The sequence below is a fragment of the Dendrobium catenatum genome, unplaced genomic scaffold (genome assembly GCF_001605985.2).
Source record: "Dendrobium catenatum unplaced genomic scaffold, ASM160598v2 fragScaff_scaffold_455, whole genome shotgun sequence".
Lineage (NCBI taxonomy): Eukaryota > Viridiplantae > Streptophyta > Magnoliopsida > Asparagales > Orchidaceae > Dendrobium > Dendrobium catenatum.
In genome coordinates this window covers 894,897-912,544 of record NW_021318917.1, presented here as the reverse complement: position 1 = coordinate 912,544, position 17,648 = coordinate 894,897, and the positions used below count along the sequence as shown (strand labels likewise).

At 36.1% G+C, this 17,648-nt stretch overlaps 1 protein-coding gene across 1 annotated transcript; it reads left to right on the top strand.

Moving 5' to 3' along the window:
- Positions 1-4,492: 4,492 nt before the first annotated feature.
- Positions 4,493-16,933, top strand: LOC110097979 (cation/H(+) antiporter 19). Its single transcript, XM_020824664.2, has 2 exons — positions 4,493-4,856; positions 14,482-16,933. The coding sequence occupies exons 1-2, from the start codon at positions 4,650-4,652 to the stop codon at positions 16,681-16,683; spliced, it is 2,409 nt and encodes an 802-aa protein (XP_020680323.1). The 5' UTR covers positions 4,493-4,649; the 3' UTR covers positions 16,684-16,933.
- Positions 16,934-17,648: the final 715 nt, after the last annotated feature.

Sequence of the window (17,648 nt, the reverse complement as noted above, 5' to 3'; positions counted from 1 at the left end):
GTTGCACTCTTGAGGGTGCCTCCAAGGAGTGGACGTAGGTCGAGCTGACCGAACACTATAAATTCCTGTGTTCTTATTTTCTTGCTTCCGCACTTTTATTTTTCCGCATTTATTTTTGTGGTGTGATTTTGGTTTATGTGATTTTATTCTTTGTGAAAAGAAAATTTTAAAATACCAATTCACCCCCCCCCTCTTGGTTAGATTGGGACTAAGTTCATAAGGGCTTAACATCCTAACGAACTTTCATTTTCAACCACAACTTTTTAAACAGTTAAATGCAAAAATAAAAAAATAAAAATGACACAAGATTTATTAGTTGATTCGATCTAAACCAGACCTACAACCACTCCCTAGAGGTACCCTCTGAGTATTGCACTAATACCAATAGTGTCTCTCCTTTTGCTCCCACAGCAACGCGGAGAAGCCTTTACAAACACTCTTTCTACCACTACCCGGTGCGACAGAGAACCGTCGTCCTTTTACACTATCCCCAGTGTTGGCAGAGAACCGTCCATCCTTTCACACTCTCCTAGTGTGGGCAGAGAACCCTTCATCCTTTCACACTCTCATAGTGTGGCAGAGAACCCTTCATCCTTTCACACTCTTTCTAGTGTGGGCAGAGAACCCTTCGTCCTTTCACACTCTCCTAGTGTGGGTAGAGAACCAATCATCCTTTCACACTCTCCTAGTGTGGGCAGAGAACCTGATCTCCTTGACAGATCTTCTCACAAGAAATCTATAAAGAAGAAAGAAAAGAGTGAAGTAATCTCAAATCATAAGTAGGAAGTCTTACCATTGAACACCAAGTAAAGCCTTTACGCTCCAGTGGAAGAAATTCTTCTTTGAATGCTCTCTCTCACTCTCTCCTTAAGTCTTCTTTCAATATGCACGAAGATCAATGACCAAAAAGATTAGGTGACAGTCTAATTGGGACTATATATTGGAAAGACAAGAAAAATTGCCCAAAAACTGCAAATTTTCAATTCTGTACGCAGTGGATCATCCCATACGATCGTGGATCATCTCGGACGATTTTACTTAAAGTGTCAGAAACGAATCTAATGTATATTGGTACGAACTATGTTCGTACACGATCATCGTCTCGTACGAACTAGGTTCGTCCGGTACGAAACAGTTATTCCATAGGTCAGTTTCCAAATCCCTGCAAGACGTAATCAACTGAGGTAAGTCGGTTCGGTTTGTCCTAGGACAAAAAAGTTTCATCCTGGACGATTTTAAACAGAGAGTTTCGTCTAGGGACGAAGGTTAAATTTCATCCTAGATGATTTTAAACAGAGAATCTCATCCAGAGACGAACCATGCATTTTGTCTGGACGAACAGTGCAAAGTGAGAATCCAGAGGCGTTCATCCCGGGACGAATATTAAATTCGTCTGGACGAATAGGACTTAGAAAAAATTTTCTCCCTGCCTGTTCGATTCATTGCTCTTCCAAGGGTTTAATTGACATGATCGTCCCGTACGAACTATGTTCGTCCCGTACGATCAGTTCACAAAAATTATTCACCCAAATGTGTGTGTTGTGAATATTCACTCAATTACAATCACTCCCTCTCAATTCAAAAACATTATTAAAGCTTTTAATTTACAAATGATTGGATTCTGAATTTGATTTGAAGTCTTCATAGTTTGGAGTTGATTTTCCTGAAATGTTAGTACACATTAGAGCAAAAACAAATCTTCCAAAAAGTGTTAGGAGATATCTATACATAAAACAATAATATTTGAAATCATCAAAATAATACAAGTTGCAAAAATGTAAAACATACAAATAGCAACTCTCTTAACATTTTCAAAATTCATTTGTACGAAAAAGAACCCCAATATTTTATACTCTAGATGGCGTACTTACGATAACTTCATCGCCCGGTATGATTAGTTATAATTTTTTTAAATTTGTCTAAATGAAACATCGGGATGAAATGGGACCTCACAATTTTGTACTCTGGAAGGCATGTACGAACTGGGATTGTATAGTACGATCCATACTTAGAAAAAAAATTTTTTGAGCGAGAACAGGCCCGTCAATTTCATACTCGTGAAAGCATGTACGAACTGTGATCATCCCACACGATCCATACGTAGAAAAAAATATTTTTGAGCGAATAAGGACCCGTCCATTTCATACTCTGGAAGGCATATACGAACTAGGTTCGTACAGTACGATCCATACTTAAAAAATTTTTATTTCTATTCTATTCATTCGACTGCTCGTCGAGAAAAAAAAAACTAATTAGATCGTCCGATACGAACAGATATCATACAATATGATCAGTTTAAAAAATATGATTTTTAAACTCTCCCCTGGTGAGTGTGTGCTCAGTTACTCAATTACAATCACACTCTCTCGGACTCAATAAAATGGAAAATACATACTTCAATTACAATAAACTCTAAACTAATCTTGATTTGAAGTCTTCAACAATATGGAGTATAATTTCTCTGAAATGTTAACACACACAAGAGCAAAATAATTCTTCTAAAATATGTTAGGAAAAATAATAATCAAAGCAATAATATTTGAAATCATAAAAAATATACAAGTTGCAAGAATATCAAACATGCAAGAACTAAGTAGCAGCTATCTCAACACTGGGCACGCCACTTTTAGAAAACTATAAATAGACCCGTCATTCTTCATTCGGGGAGAGGTCGAAGGAGGAAGTAGTGGGTCCGAAGCAAGGAGGAAAAGAAGAGATACGAGGATGGGAAATCAGAGATTTCTCTTGCCACTAAGCTCCTCCTCAACCACCTCCCGGTCACCAACTAATGCCGGACTTACATTAGTCGTCGGACTTCTACTCGTCATCGGACTTTCGTCGGACTTCTATTTGACGCTGGACTTTTATCCATCATTAAACATCTACCTAATGTCAGACTTCTACTCATCGCTGAACTTTTGACCTCCATCGCCACCTGATTATGGTCCATCCAACCTCCTTCACCAGAAAATAGTCTTTCTAATCATTGTTGCTCGCTGATTATAGTCCTTTAGACCTTCATCGTTAGATAACGATCTTCCTAATCACTATCACCTGCTGACTACGATCCTTTTGACATCTATTGCCAGCCTACTATCTTTCTGACCACTATCTATAATTTAGTAATATTAGTTTTTAAAAAATCAGAGGTCTAGTATGTCCAAGAACGATCACAATATTATAATGCATAATGGGTTTATTAAGAAACCGAAAATATCATAATCTGTACCTCCTTAATAATACTATACATAAATAAATTACTAATAGCTTAATTTAAACATTTTATTAAGAAATCCATTTTTAAATAATAATAGAATTTAATTTATTCCAAACCTTTTTAATAATCTAATTAACTGCAAATTACATTAACATATAATTTTAAAAACTAAGCACTTCATTTTTTTTAATAATTCCATTAAAATTAAAACTAATTAAAAAATTAAAAGATGCATAAAATTTCAGGAAATTTATAATATAACGGATTAAAACGGTTTAATTAAGAAAAAAAAAATTCGGTTTATTAAAAACCAGAATTTGGTTTTCTAATTTTGCTCATTTCTGAATTTTGAGGTCCATTTGCTGTCTTTTATTTAAAAAATTATACACCTGCTCATTTAAAGTAAAGCGACTCATCCACTTAAGCATCCTCATCTCTGCAACACTTAATATTATGCTTCTCTTTTATTGGCCAACATTCGACACCATAAAGCATTGCAAGTCTCACCACCATCTTATATAATTTTTTCTTAAGTTTGAGAGGGACTTTTCTATCACACAACAAGCCCGATACATTCCTCAACTTCAACCATTCAATTTGAATTATACTGATAACATCCCCATCTATTTAACCATCACTCTGAACAATAGATCCAAGATATCTAAAATATGTACTCTTATTAATAACTTAATCGCCCAAAGTCACAATCCCCTCACTAGATCTATTACTATTAAAATTATATTTCATATATTCAATTTTAGATCTACTCAGATGAAAACCTTTAGACTCTAATGTTGACCTCCGTAATTCAAGTTTACCTTCAACTTTCTCTCTAGTCTTATCAAAAAGAAAATTATCATCAGCAAAAAGCATACACCAAGGTACATCCTATTGCAAATGTCTAGTAAGAACATCCATGATTAAAATAAAAAGATATGAAATTCAGGCTGATCCTGGATGTAATCCAACTGAAATAAGAAAATACTTGATCAAACCACTTTGTGTTTGAATACAAGTAATAGCTCTTGCATACATATTTTTAATGATTTGAATATAAGGGTTATTATTTTTTTTTTTTTTCAAAAACCCTCTATAGCACTTCTCTTGAAATTTTATTATATGTTTTAAAAGAATTAAAATATATATAATTTAATAATACCATTTTATTAAAAATTCGATACCGTGAGGTCGACTTTGACCAAGAAAAATCACGGTACTATAAGTTTTTCCTTGCCGACCTCTCTCCCTTCCCCAATTATATCTCATGCCTTTTTCTCTCTTCTCGATGAATTATTCCTGCCAAATAGATAATCTATCAATAGATTGAGCGCATCTTCTCCTTCCTCTTGGGATTACGAAATCTAAATCGATTTTCTCCGAGTTGAGTTTTGGGTCGGTTGAGGTATTCGATCTTGAAAGGGGAAAATCGTCAATGGCAGCGGCAAGAAATGCTACGGCGGCTGCAGTTTGTCCGGCGCCGATGAAGGCGACATCGGACGGAGCATGGCAAGGAGAAAACCCGCTCCATTACGCTCTGCCGCTGGCGATCGTCCAGATCATTCTCGTTGTTGTTGTTACCCGTGCACTCGCCTTCCTGCTCCGACCCCTTCGCCAGCCGCGCGTCATCGCTGAGATCATCGTGAGTTCCTTCTGTTTCCTCTCTGTCTTCCTATCTTACTATTTTTTACGTTCTTTCTAAAAACATTATGTATATTTATTATTATTATTATTATTTAAAATCATAAGTAAAAATCATTTGTCAGTAATGTAAATAACTACAGGAAAAAAAAATGATAGATATGCACTAAATAAACCAGATCAGGATTTTCTTATAGAATTTTGTTTAAGAAACTTTCATCTTCATTTATTATATATTAAAATTTGTGCTCTTTTAAACATTATTTTTAATTCTTATTAGAAATATATAATTATTAACTTTTAAAGAATAAATGAATAAAGATAAATAATCAATTGCATAAATTTTTACATGAAATTCTGAAGAAAACAACAAATTAAAGGATTCCACTAATAATCAATTAAAATTTATATTATATAGTTCTTGAAATAAATTAACGATTAGATAAGAATTTCCTGAAATTTTTTTTTTTGAATATTCCGCTCAAGTTGGGCCCACACGGTATGCCTATTGGATTAATTAGCGGCTGTGCACAACACTACTTTTCAATTTTGAATTCAAAAAAATTGTGCCTAAAATGTCAACTTAGCATGGGCACCGCACTATGAGTTTAATGAGATGGATTAAAATTATAATTATTTGTTAACTAAATTAATGCGCCAACTAAGTTGCATAGACTTTGCATTGCTTGATGTGAAGCTTTTTTTTTTTTTTTTTGGGAAATTATGTGAAGCTTATATAAATCAATATATAGACGAAACAGAAAATCTTAATTGTATGTATATATGCTAGAATTTATTAAATTATAAGTGCAACGTAATTATTTTTAAAATAATTTCTGTAATGTTGTGTGCTGGAACATTATTGATGGTAGAGAGATAGAGAGTATAAAGTCCTAATTTTGTATAAAGATCCAACTCACACACAAATAAAAGAGATGGGTACAAAAATCATATAAGACGCAAAAAAAAATTATAAGGAAAAAAAAATCTCAAGGCCTTGCATAGTAGAAATGATTCCACTAATGTTTTTATTTGGTTACAATTGATTCCTTTCCTTGGGGGAAAATTTTGGCATAATATAGCAAATATACATCGTACATAACACATTGTATAGTGAGAGTTAAATAAAATCCAATGACATGAGAGATGTTCTAAAAGGAATGTTATTGGGGATGGAAGTAAACACCGCAATAAACAAACAAGAAAAATATAAAAAACAATGGAAAGTAAAGGACACTAGTATTAAACATGAAATAACCTAAAATTAGGAAAAAAAACATTAAGCCACAATGCACTAAGAAATCCACTATGAAAAAGAGGAGAAATAAGTATAGATCTATCTTCTCTATCGCTCTCTCCTTGCTTCTCTTATCTCTTACACTGTTCTCGCAGCGAAAAAACGAGAAAGAAAAAAATTGCTCAGTCTTCCTTGCAGTGCTGCGACTCCAATTTGGAGTATTATGTTGCTCCCACTCTAACAGAACAACCTTGGTCTAAGAAAAAATTGAGAAGCAGCGAAAAGTTAAGGACACAATGATTTAATGTGAAAATTTTTGAAAATGAAAAAAATCACAAAACCACACCACACCAAGAAATCCACTATGAAAATGGAGAGAAAGAAGTGCAAATCTCTCTTGGTCATATAGCATGGTGTTATATGAAAACTTTCAAATCCACACAAGGGTTATATACGAAAGAAAATTTTATATTTGACAACTCAGGAAAGGAGCCCCTTACGCTCCCCTATAGCGAGTACGATAAATTGACTTAAGGTTCGAGGCATGCAACAATACAACTTGAATGATCAAAATCATATTTCACACATAACTAATAAACATTTGCATGCTCATTTAGTTGTCAGGGCCGTAGTTAGGTAACAGTTGTTGGAGGGACCATAGCAAGTGATGGAGTTCGAAGGATCATACATACTACGACGATGGTGTCTAAAGATTGTTGTCGATGGGCGATGAAGATTAGAGGGGTTGAAGTCGGGCAATGGTGTTCGGTGAACCGTAGTTCGATGATTGAGGTATGAGGGATCTTAGTTTTTGGCCGACAAAGGTCGAAGGGACCACAATCAAGCGACGGTGTCAGACGGACCGTAGTTAGGAATATGAGGTCATATGGACCATAGTCTGTGGGAAAGGAGGATCGTAGGGATCATAGTTCTTTGAGGAATATAGTTAGCAAACCATGGAGGTCAAAGGGACTAAAGTCAGTCAAGAATGGTCGAATGGATCGTAATAGGGTGAAGATGTTCTAAGGATCGTAGTCAGGGGACTACGAAGGTCAAATGGATCACAGTTGGGCAACGGAGGTCAGAGAACTACAATCGAGCAAAAAATGTAAGGGGGGCCATAGTCAGGAAATAGAGGGCGAAGCGACCATAATCTTGTAATGGTTGTCTGGGGACCGTAGCCAACTAGTGACTGTGGCCTAAAGACCATGGTCGATAGACGACTGTGGTCGAAGGGGACGCATTTTGATGACAGTGATCTGAGGATCGCAGTCATAGGATATATATTAAAGGGATCGAAATCAGGTGATTGACGACGAAGGGAACTTATTCAGTCAACTAAGGTCGAAGGGAGCATAGTCAGACGATCGAGGTTGGAATTGCTATAGTCAGCAAGTGATAGAGGGTAGGCGGAGACCTTCCAGTGGCTGATGGTCGATGACGATAGTCTGGCACATATTCGCCGGCGACGGCTGGATGGAGGTCAGACGGTGATGTTTGGGCGGAGGTCTAATGGTGACGATTCGCCAGTAAAAGTCTGGTGGCGGCTGTATGGCAGCTAGGGTTTGCCTGCAGTGGTGCTAAGAGATTCTTATCTTATAGTTTTCTTCAATATCTAGCCTAAAGGTCCAAGCCCCTCCAAAAAGACTCCTTCATATAAAGAGTGGGGGCTTTTTATAGATTTTGAGAGTGACATACTCCGTAAATTAGTAGAAGATCTGAGGAAAATTGAGAGTATTCCATCGGATGACCCATATTGATGCCCTTTACATATATCATTCATTCAATATTTAGGTTCCTCAATTTTGTTAGAATTAAGTAATTATGGGCTCATTGGATTCATCTCATTGAGCTTCTTGATTGAACTATAAGCATGTTGTATTTGGATATGAATTTGTCACCCAATTAATATTTTGAAGCTTCTAAACATCCTTCAACCTATTGATTTGAGACCATTTGGGTGCGAATTAGACCAATTTCGGTGACGTTAGGTTCGCCTTTTCAAGATGTTCAATTTGACAATAAATTTGCTAAGATTAGAGTTTGGATGACCCCAAATTTAATTTTGAAATTTTTTTAATTCAAATATGTCTGAAGATTTAAACATGATCAAAACAATTTTTGGTGACATATCGGCTAATATTCTTACTGTTTGATAATTTTATACATCATGTAATGATCCAATTTATGTTACCAAATTGTGGGAAGATGCATAAAAATTTCATAAAAAAATGTTCACAATATTAACTAGTTTCGGTCAGCTGATCTAATTCTAAAACTTTCTTACAATGTTAGTTGGTCATCTAACTTAAACATACTGAGGTAAATATGCTTGATTGACCAATGGGGTGTGTAATCAAACGTGATCATTGTACGCTAGTTATTGGGCATTACAGCTCAAAAGGTTGACTTCAAATATTTCAGTATTTATAGACTTTGGAGATGTTACAGGGGACTGAAGCATTTAATGGAAAAGACATTGTATCGTGAGAGGTTCAAGCTTACGCAAAGTCTATCATTTAAAATAAAAAAACTGTTTTTTTAAGATTGAAGCTATGACCTTTAATGTAAAAAAATGAGCTAGAATGTCTACACATAAATTAAGATATAATTGATCTCAAAATTATTAATTTTATTTTAATATAAATATAACATATAAATATTTAATTATAAATTAATATTGTATATATCTCAAAATAAAACGAGTTACTTTGAGACACATATATAATTAATCTTTTTCTTTTCTTCATTCAATTTATTTGTAGATAAATTAAAGAGAAAAAAAGTTAGATCAAGATATCCAATTAAATTTGATATTAAATGTCTTAAAATTATTATTTTATTTTGAAATTATTGTAATATAAATTTAAAGATTTTAAACCCTAAATCCTAAGAAAAATCCACAAGATGTTTTGATCCAATCTAAAAAAAAAATTAAAAATAAAAGGCTTGATCCATTCTAAACAAATAAAAAAAAATAAAAAATGTTTTGATCCAATCCAATTTTTTCTTGAATTAAAGTGAAAAATCAAGGCAACATCAATTTGGACTATTCAAAAAAATAATAATACAAGAATTTATACATCATAAAAAAATTGATTTGACCAAATATAAATCCCGTTCCACAGTTGATTCGAAAACTTTCAAATTAAAATTCAGAAATTTTTGAACTATGATTATAGCATATTTGTAGTCAAAGTGTCAAACTAAACATTTAGATGGGAAAAATATAACGACACCTATCCAATGCATGTTCGAATAAATCTAGATTGAGGCATAGAAGCGTGATAGAAAAACATTGCAACATTTATTGAAGAACCAAACAATCTCCAAATTTCGTGTTCTTATAATCAGATTGAATTTCTTGATGACGAATCCAAAAAGCCTAATATCATCTAATTCCAATTTAACTAAGGCACTTAAAAGTGGAAAGAAATATTCTTGATTGAGTAAATCAATACGGCTTGTCCAATAGAGTGCTTCAGATTTTGGCTATATTTGTGAGCATATCACTCTAAAAAATCAATAAATATGCCATATACTCTCATGATGAAGGGGATGACATTGGCTTAAAATTCAAAAGAGTTCAAAAGATTTATATATCCTTGAGCTCCACCAAAGCACCACCATTTAACCATATTTCAAATTACACCATTGCTCGGTTGCCACCTTCAAAAAACTTTATGACCATCTCTGTCAAACAACTGCTCGACCAACATCATCTGACCATTATAGCCAGACAACTTTTCTTAAACTATCATCACTCTACTATGATCCTTAGACCATTTTCGCTCGACTACATCCCTCTGTCCACCCTTGCTTGATTAAAGTTCTCCAACCATCATTACCCTCCTACAATACTTCAACCACCGTTGCTCAACTATGGATTGTTGACCACTATCTCCAGGGTATGGTTCTCTGACCACCATCGCCCAATTATTATCCTCCAACCCTCGTCTCCCTCTTAAGTTCTCTAATGAATGTTACTCAATTATGTTCCTGCTACCTCTAGCGGGCGTGGGGCTATAATATGACTTGCTCGGTTAAAATATTTTTAGATTTTCTTTGATATAAAATAAATGAAAGATAAAAAAAAAAAGAAGGAAACATGCTGAATCAAGTAATAATGTGGTAGAGTATAGTATCGATCCCACGAGAAAGTGTTCTACTTAATTGCAATTAAGTTACTACTATTTAATTTAAGTGCACAATTTATCCTACTAAAATAAAATTATTGTTTTTGGGTTTTTGTTACTAAAAACTTGCACAAATCTACCATATGATCTTCTGATGATTTAGGAGTATTAGAGCTCCTTCTTCCACTATTGTTGCCAGACCTACTAGATGATTTGGGTTCACTAGGACCTTCCACATCATCACATTTCATACCTAAAATTTTCTTTTTTATAGGAGCATAAATAAGAAAAAGTTGTTTCATAGTTTGGTCCCACCTACCCCCTACTCTCACACCAACAATAAAATATAAGGCATAAGTCAGAGAAGGGTTCCCTAAACCCAATGAAGTAGTACCCATGATGATATAAATAAAAGAAGAGTAAATGAGTCTTCCAAATATCATAAGTGCCATTGCACATAAGTAAAGACTAAACATGTAGATCTTGAGGATATAAGAACAATGAAAATGTAGTGAAACAACTAAAAATCTTAAGATTCTATTTATAAACAAATGAAGTCTTGTAATGTCAGAGATTGTGGCATTGCAGTGCTTAAAAACACAACATGATAAACAAGTCAAATTGATAAACAATGCGGTAGAACAGGATACATGGTACTACAATGCTCACATGGGAAATTAAAACGAGAACTTTTTGATTAGGCAACCACTGTATTGTTTGACAAGTATGAGCATCATGGATTTACCAAAGATCACCGCAGTGTCTCTTCAACTGAAGTCATAATAATCTTGATATAATGTTGTTGTGCTTGTAATAACGCTGCAACACTCACCAAAGAATTATAAAGAAAATTTATGATTATATGGTTTATTGAGTGTACTGTCACAAAAAATTGTGGAAATAATGGACGTAACGTTGCAACGCTTGAAATGGTAGTGCTAAGGTGCTCAAGAATGTATCAAACCGTTGTGGTGTTCAAGAATACAATATTGTGACATTGTAATTCAATGAATTTTGTTGAGAGCTCAACACTACAATGCTAATGTCAAATGTTGCAAATCTTAACAAGCAGACATTGTGGCACTTCAAATCCTAGCGTTGTAGCGGTAGTTCAATTTTTAGCATAATAATGTTTTCTCTTATGAAACATATCATAACTTAGTCAAAATTAAAAAAAAGAATGACTTAGCAATAATACAAATTAAAAGATATATACCACAAAATATAACACAAAACATAATAAAAAAATAAATAAATATTAAAAACACAGAATATGATTGTGTTGCCTCCTAATACAATGTAAATTTATAATATTTAACCCGACTTGCCAAGATTTATCAATTTGGTTGGGGTGCATCACTATCACTCATCAAGTTATTTTCATAATGTCCTTCTCTTTCTCTTTAGGGTTAACTTCAGTATTATTAGGCAATGATCTAAGGGGTCTATCACTTCAAGTGATTATAAGCTATCCTACTTGAGTTTTTAATTTTTGATTGAAGTATCTTGATTTTGTAATTGAGTTCCCAATTGAATTACTATTTCTTCCAAACGTGTCTTTTTATTCCAAACTAATTATTTTGATTAAATCCTTGTGGGATTAGAAGGTCTTGGATTCATTATAGGTTATTGAGGTTTATTCCAATTTTCTTCTTGACTAGATTTACTTGCATTCCACTGATTATTACTATCAATATTATTTAACCAACTAAGATTAGGATGGTTCCTCAAACCTGGATTGTATTGATCAGAATAGAGATTATTTTACATTCCAAAAAGATTCACATTTTTAATCCCTAGAGCACTACTATCATTATTAGTATAAAAATTATGCTATTCTAATTTCATTAAATGATCGTTATCATGAATTAAATCTAATAGTAACTAATTTCTTCTAAATTATAGCTATTTGAGCAGTAAAAATTGACAAAGCATCCAATTTATTGACTTTAAATACTCTCCTAGGATTCGTCCTACAAATAGACCACTAAAATTTATCTATAGTCATTTCCTCTATGCTTTCACAAATGGCATAGACATTAAAGATCCTTTAGTTGTAGCATTTATGATTGATCTAAAGATCTTAACAATCCATTGTAAAAGTCTCAATAACTAACCAATTAGGTAAAATATGATGAGGGCATTTTCCAAAGCATTTCTTTATATCTCTATCAATTTTTATAAATTGATTCTCCCTCAAATTGAGCAAAAGTTGTGATAATATTCCTAAGGTTGATCATTTTTTAAGGTGATAAATACTTAGATAAGAATTTACGACCCAACTTATTCCAAGTGGTTTTAGAGTCTAGGAGCAAAAAATTTAATCGCATCAAAGCTTTTTCCCTTAGAGAAAATAAAAAAAAATCTTAATCTAATAACATCATCATTGATACTATTATATTAAATGGTGATAAGCTTTCCAAGAAACTAATAAATTGTATTGTAAGTTGAGAACTTCAACAAGAACTCCCCCAAACTGAGAATTTTGAACCTTTTTAGTTATGACATATTTCAGTTCAAATTTATTGGCCTAGATAGTGGGTCTATTGATACTCCGATGGATTCCTTGTACTATAGGGTTAACATACTCCCTAAGTAGTCTAGAATGGTCATGATCTTGCACTAATTTAGAGATCTTTAAAATCTTCTTATTTTTATTATTTTTGTAAGGGTTCGATCTATCTCAGGATTACATAACAATGACTCTTTACTAGATCTCCCATACATACAACAATGATGGAACTATTAAAATAGAAACCACAACCCAAAGAATTAACAAAATGCTTTTTAGGAAATTTCAAACTTTATATCAAACAAAATAAAGATAAAGGTTACAAGTAGGTCTACAAATGCACTTGCCTCAAAAAAATAATAATTAAAATAATAAAAGCATGTTACTTCTCCAGCAACGACTCCAAAAACTTGATGGGCGTGGGGCTAAAATATGACTTGTTGTTTTGAAATATGCTTAAGTTTTCCTTGATATAAAATTAATAAAATCCCACTAAAATATGCAAGTATAGATGATGAATTAAATAATAAAATAATATATTAGAGTGTTGATCTCACGAGAAAGTGTTATGTTTAATTGTAATTAAACTATTAATGTTTAATTTAAATGCACAACTTATCTTGCAAAAATAAAAAAATGATATTTATAATAGCCTTCTAACCCCTATCACTCGATTATGGTCCTACAACATTTGTCTTTTGACTATAATCCCATGGCATCCATCACTTAAATATTTTCCTCCGACCAATATTGCCCCCTATGATCCCCTGAGTACTATCATCCTCTTATAGTCCTTTGATCATTGATGCTCTGATATGGTCCATTAAATACCATAACATGAATATAGTCCTCCAAACATCAATGCTCCCAACTATGATCCTCTTACTATTATCGCTTGACTATAGTCCTCCAAAAATCTTTGCTTTGCAATGGTTTTCATAATATTATTACTTGCTACACCAATGCCTGTCGATTTCATCACATGGTGTTGCTAATTATATCAATATACGCCATCACTTGTAAGAACTATGTATGACATTGACATAAACTCTTAGCATCACGATTTTTTATAGATTTCATGATTTTTATTCTCCCCTCCTGAAAGGAGTACTATCAAATAAGCATGCAAATTATCTCTTAAAGATAGCTCTCATGACCCAAAACAATTCCAACTATCATCATGTAATAAGTATTGTATACTATATATTTATTATATCATATCAACATCTTCTTTCAATAAAAGACATCATTTGTGACCAATTCAACCAAGCCTGCCTCCTGATTTTTCCATTTATGAACTTTTCATGCAAAAAATCAGATGTCTCTTGCAAATCCTTTTTTATTATTAGGTGCTAAATTTTTGTACAACATTAAGACTAAAAGTTCTTTGACTCAATTTCTAAAAAAATTTTGGCACGCAACAAGATCAAAGTTAAAACTAAAAATTCGTTGAAATACAAAATCCTACCATGCTGGGTGTAATTGGATAAAATTTTTATTTCTTGGAAGTATCTTTATTATTTCTTTTTTTTTTTTTTTGCTTTTAATTAAATTAGCCTTGATCTCACCTCAAGCCTTCCATAATCTCTCACTATGTTCTTACTTCTGTGTTTGTCAGCACAACTCTTAGGATAATCATGATGAAAATATAGTGACCATATTTATTTGCTTACATTGTTGTATCATACAAATTATTCGTTTTTCAATTATTAATAATTATAATGATGTGCGATGAATACAGGGAGGGATATTGCTCGGCCCATCAGCACTGGGCCGAAACAAAACCTTTCTGAATAACGTGTTCCCAACTCGGAGCATAACAGTCCTGGATACGCTCGCCAACTTCGGCCTTCTTTTCTTTCTCTTTCTCGTGGGCCTTGAATTGGACCTGCGCGCCTTACGGCGGACCGGGAGAACCGCCCTTGCCATTGCGGTCGCCGGGATCTCCCTCCCATTCGTCCTCGGCATCGGCACCTCCGTCGTCCTTCGCTCCACCGTCAACCCCGGCGTCCGCCCAGGCCCGTTCCTCGTTTTCATGGGTGTCTCCCTCTCCATCACTGCCTTCCCGGTCCTCGCCCGCATCCTCGCCGAGCTCAAACTCCTCACCACCGACCTTGGCCGCATGGCCATGTCCGCCGCCGCTGTTAACGATGTATCTGCCTGGATCCTCCTCGCCCTAGCCATCGCCCTCTCCGGCTCCGGATCCCCTCTCAAGACCCTCTGGGTCCTCCTTTCAGCCGTCGCCTTCGTCATCGGCGCCACCATCTTCCTTCGCCCCGCTCTCTCCTTTGCCGCCCGACGGTCCCCCGCCGGCGAGCCTGTCAGAGAATCTTTCATCTGCGCTACTCTTACCGTCGTCCTCGCCGCTGGCTTCATAACAGATGCCATCGGCATCCACGCTCTTTTCGGCGGCTTCGTCGTGGGTGTCCTCGTCCCAAAAGAAGGACCTTTTGCAACAGTCCTCATCGAAAAGCTCGAGGACCTCATCTCCTCCCTTCTCCTACCCCTCTACTTCGTCTCCAGCGGCCTGAAAACAAACATCGCCACCATCTCCGGCGCCCGCTCATGGGGTCTCCTCGTCCTCGTCATAACCAACGCCTGCTTCGGAAAAATCGTGGGCACTGTCCTAGTCTCCTTCCTCATCCGCGTCCCAGCTCGCGAAGCCCTCGCCCTCGGATTTCTAATGAACACCAAAGGCCTCGTCGAGCTAATCGTCCTCAATATCGGCCGTGACCGCAAAGTTCTCAACGATGAATGCTTCGCCATCCTCGTTCTAATGGCTCTCTTCACCACTTTCATCACCACTCCCATCGTAATGGCAGTTTATAAACCCGCCCGCCGCCGCCACTCCACCACCCCTTACAAACACCGAACCATTGGCCGCGACGACAACTTGTTACACGAGCTCCGCATCCTCGCCTGCTTCCACTGTAGCCGTAATATTCCAACTTTAATCAACCTCATCGAATCATCCCGGGGCACCCGCCGGCGCCGACTCACCGTCTACGCAATGCACCTAATGGAATTCTCTGAACGCTCCTCCGCCATCTTCATGGTCAATAAAGCCCGCCTCAACGGCCTCCCGTTCTGGCGCCGGCCCAACTCCACCGACGCCGATGAAGACCACGTGGTCGTCGCCTTTGAAGCATACCGACAGCTCAGCCGAGTCGCCATCCGCCCAATGACGGCAATCTCCGACATGAACACTATCCACGAAGACATCATCGCCAGCGCTGAGCAGAAACGCATTGCTCTCATCATTCTTCCATTCCATAAATTCCAGAGAATTGATGGCGTGCTAGAGTCAAACGGTGCAGCACAGCACAACGTTAACAAGCGCGTTCTCCGCGCCGCCCCCTGCTCTGTCGCTGTGCTAGTTGATCGAGGCCTCGGTGGCGCGGCACTCGTCTCATCCAGCGACGTATCGTATACAATGGCTGTGCTCTTCTTCGGCGGTCCGGATGATCGCGAGGCCCTCGATTATGGTGTGAGAATGGTGGAGCATCCCGGAATCTCACTCGTCGTCCTTCGATTTTTACAGCAAGACCTTGCCGACGCCGACGACGAAGAGTCGGTGGCGTACTTCCAATCGAAGAAGACTTCTGGGAGGTACGAGGAAGTGGCGGCTGTGGGGACGGTGCAGGTGGCGGCGGCGATAAAGGCTGCAGGTAGGTTTAATTTGTTTATCGTGGGGCGGAGGGCGAGGGTTGCAGTGGCATTGGTGGAGAGAACGGATTGTCCTGAACTTGGTCCGGTGGGAAGTTATTTGGTATCGCCGGAGTTCTCGACGGCGGCGTCGGTGCTGGTTATGCAGCGATACGATCCCAAAGTCGAGGTTGAGGATCTTTTGGGAGAGGATTGTGCGGTGCAGGTTTATGACGTGCCTGACACGCCGTTATCCGCCATTACACCGGAGGCGTCCAATTTCTATTTAACAGCGTAAAACATTACGAGTGGTTTGATTGTAATTTCAGTATGAATTTGAGGACGGATGGTGAAAGTTTGAATGATGGAGCTAGGCAGATTAATATCAAGGTTTGGTTGATCAGCACGGATCGATGAGCAAAATCGCGTCGCTGGCTTAACCCTAGTACCCTACACTGTGGAGCGTGATAATTTGGATAAAGAATTTATCCCTATTACAAACTATGTAAAATTATATGAAGTTTTAATGAATGCATGTGTAACAAAAACTATTTAATTTTGAGAGAAAAAGTAAATTATATATATATATATATATCCCTTTATTTGGGAGTCCCAAAAGAGTACTATTAAAAAATCAAACTTTTGCAGCACTTTTTATGACCTACTATAACGGTTTAAACATATACTAATTTATTTGCAGCTGTTAAAAAATTGATGTACATCCGCTGTATTTGCTTTCGCCACAAAGGTTTTAGCAGCGGTTTTACAAATGCGGCTATAAGGTGATTTTAGCAGCGGTTAAAACCGCTGCTAAAGGTCATCACAGACTAAAAAAAATATAATGCAAAAAAATTAAATTTTTGATCAAATTATAAATACAAATAAAATACTATACAAATATAAATTTAGTGAATGTAAACATTACATTAATCGTCAGTTAATCGAGGCCGAATCTTGTAAAATTAACAAACAAATCAAGAGCCATATAAATTAATAACTTGAGAAAACACAATCAAAGTGAGGTACAAAACACACATGATAGAGATTACATGATGCAATAAGTTTCCTTTGTTCAAATACTACCAAAGCAATATTGGCTAAGTTCTTCTTTTGACACAAAATGAATTTTTTTGTGTTGAAAACTGAAGCAGAACGATTCTGTAGAACTTCTTTGAAAAATGAATCAATTCTTTCACTCATGTGATGTTCCATGATCCTTTCTTTCACCCTCTTGTAGCCTTCTTTCTTTCTATTTTTTAACTG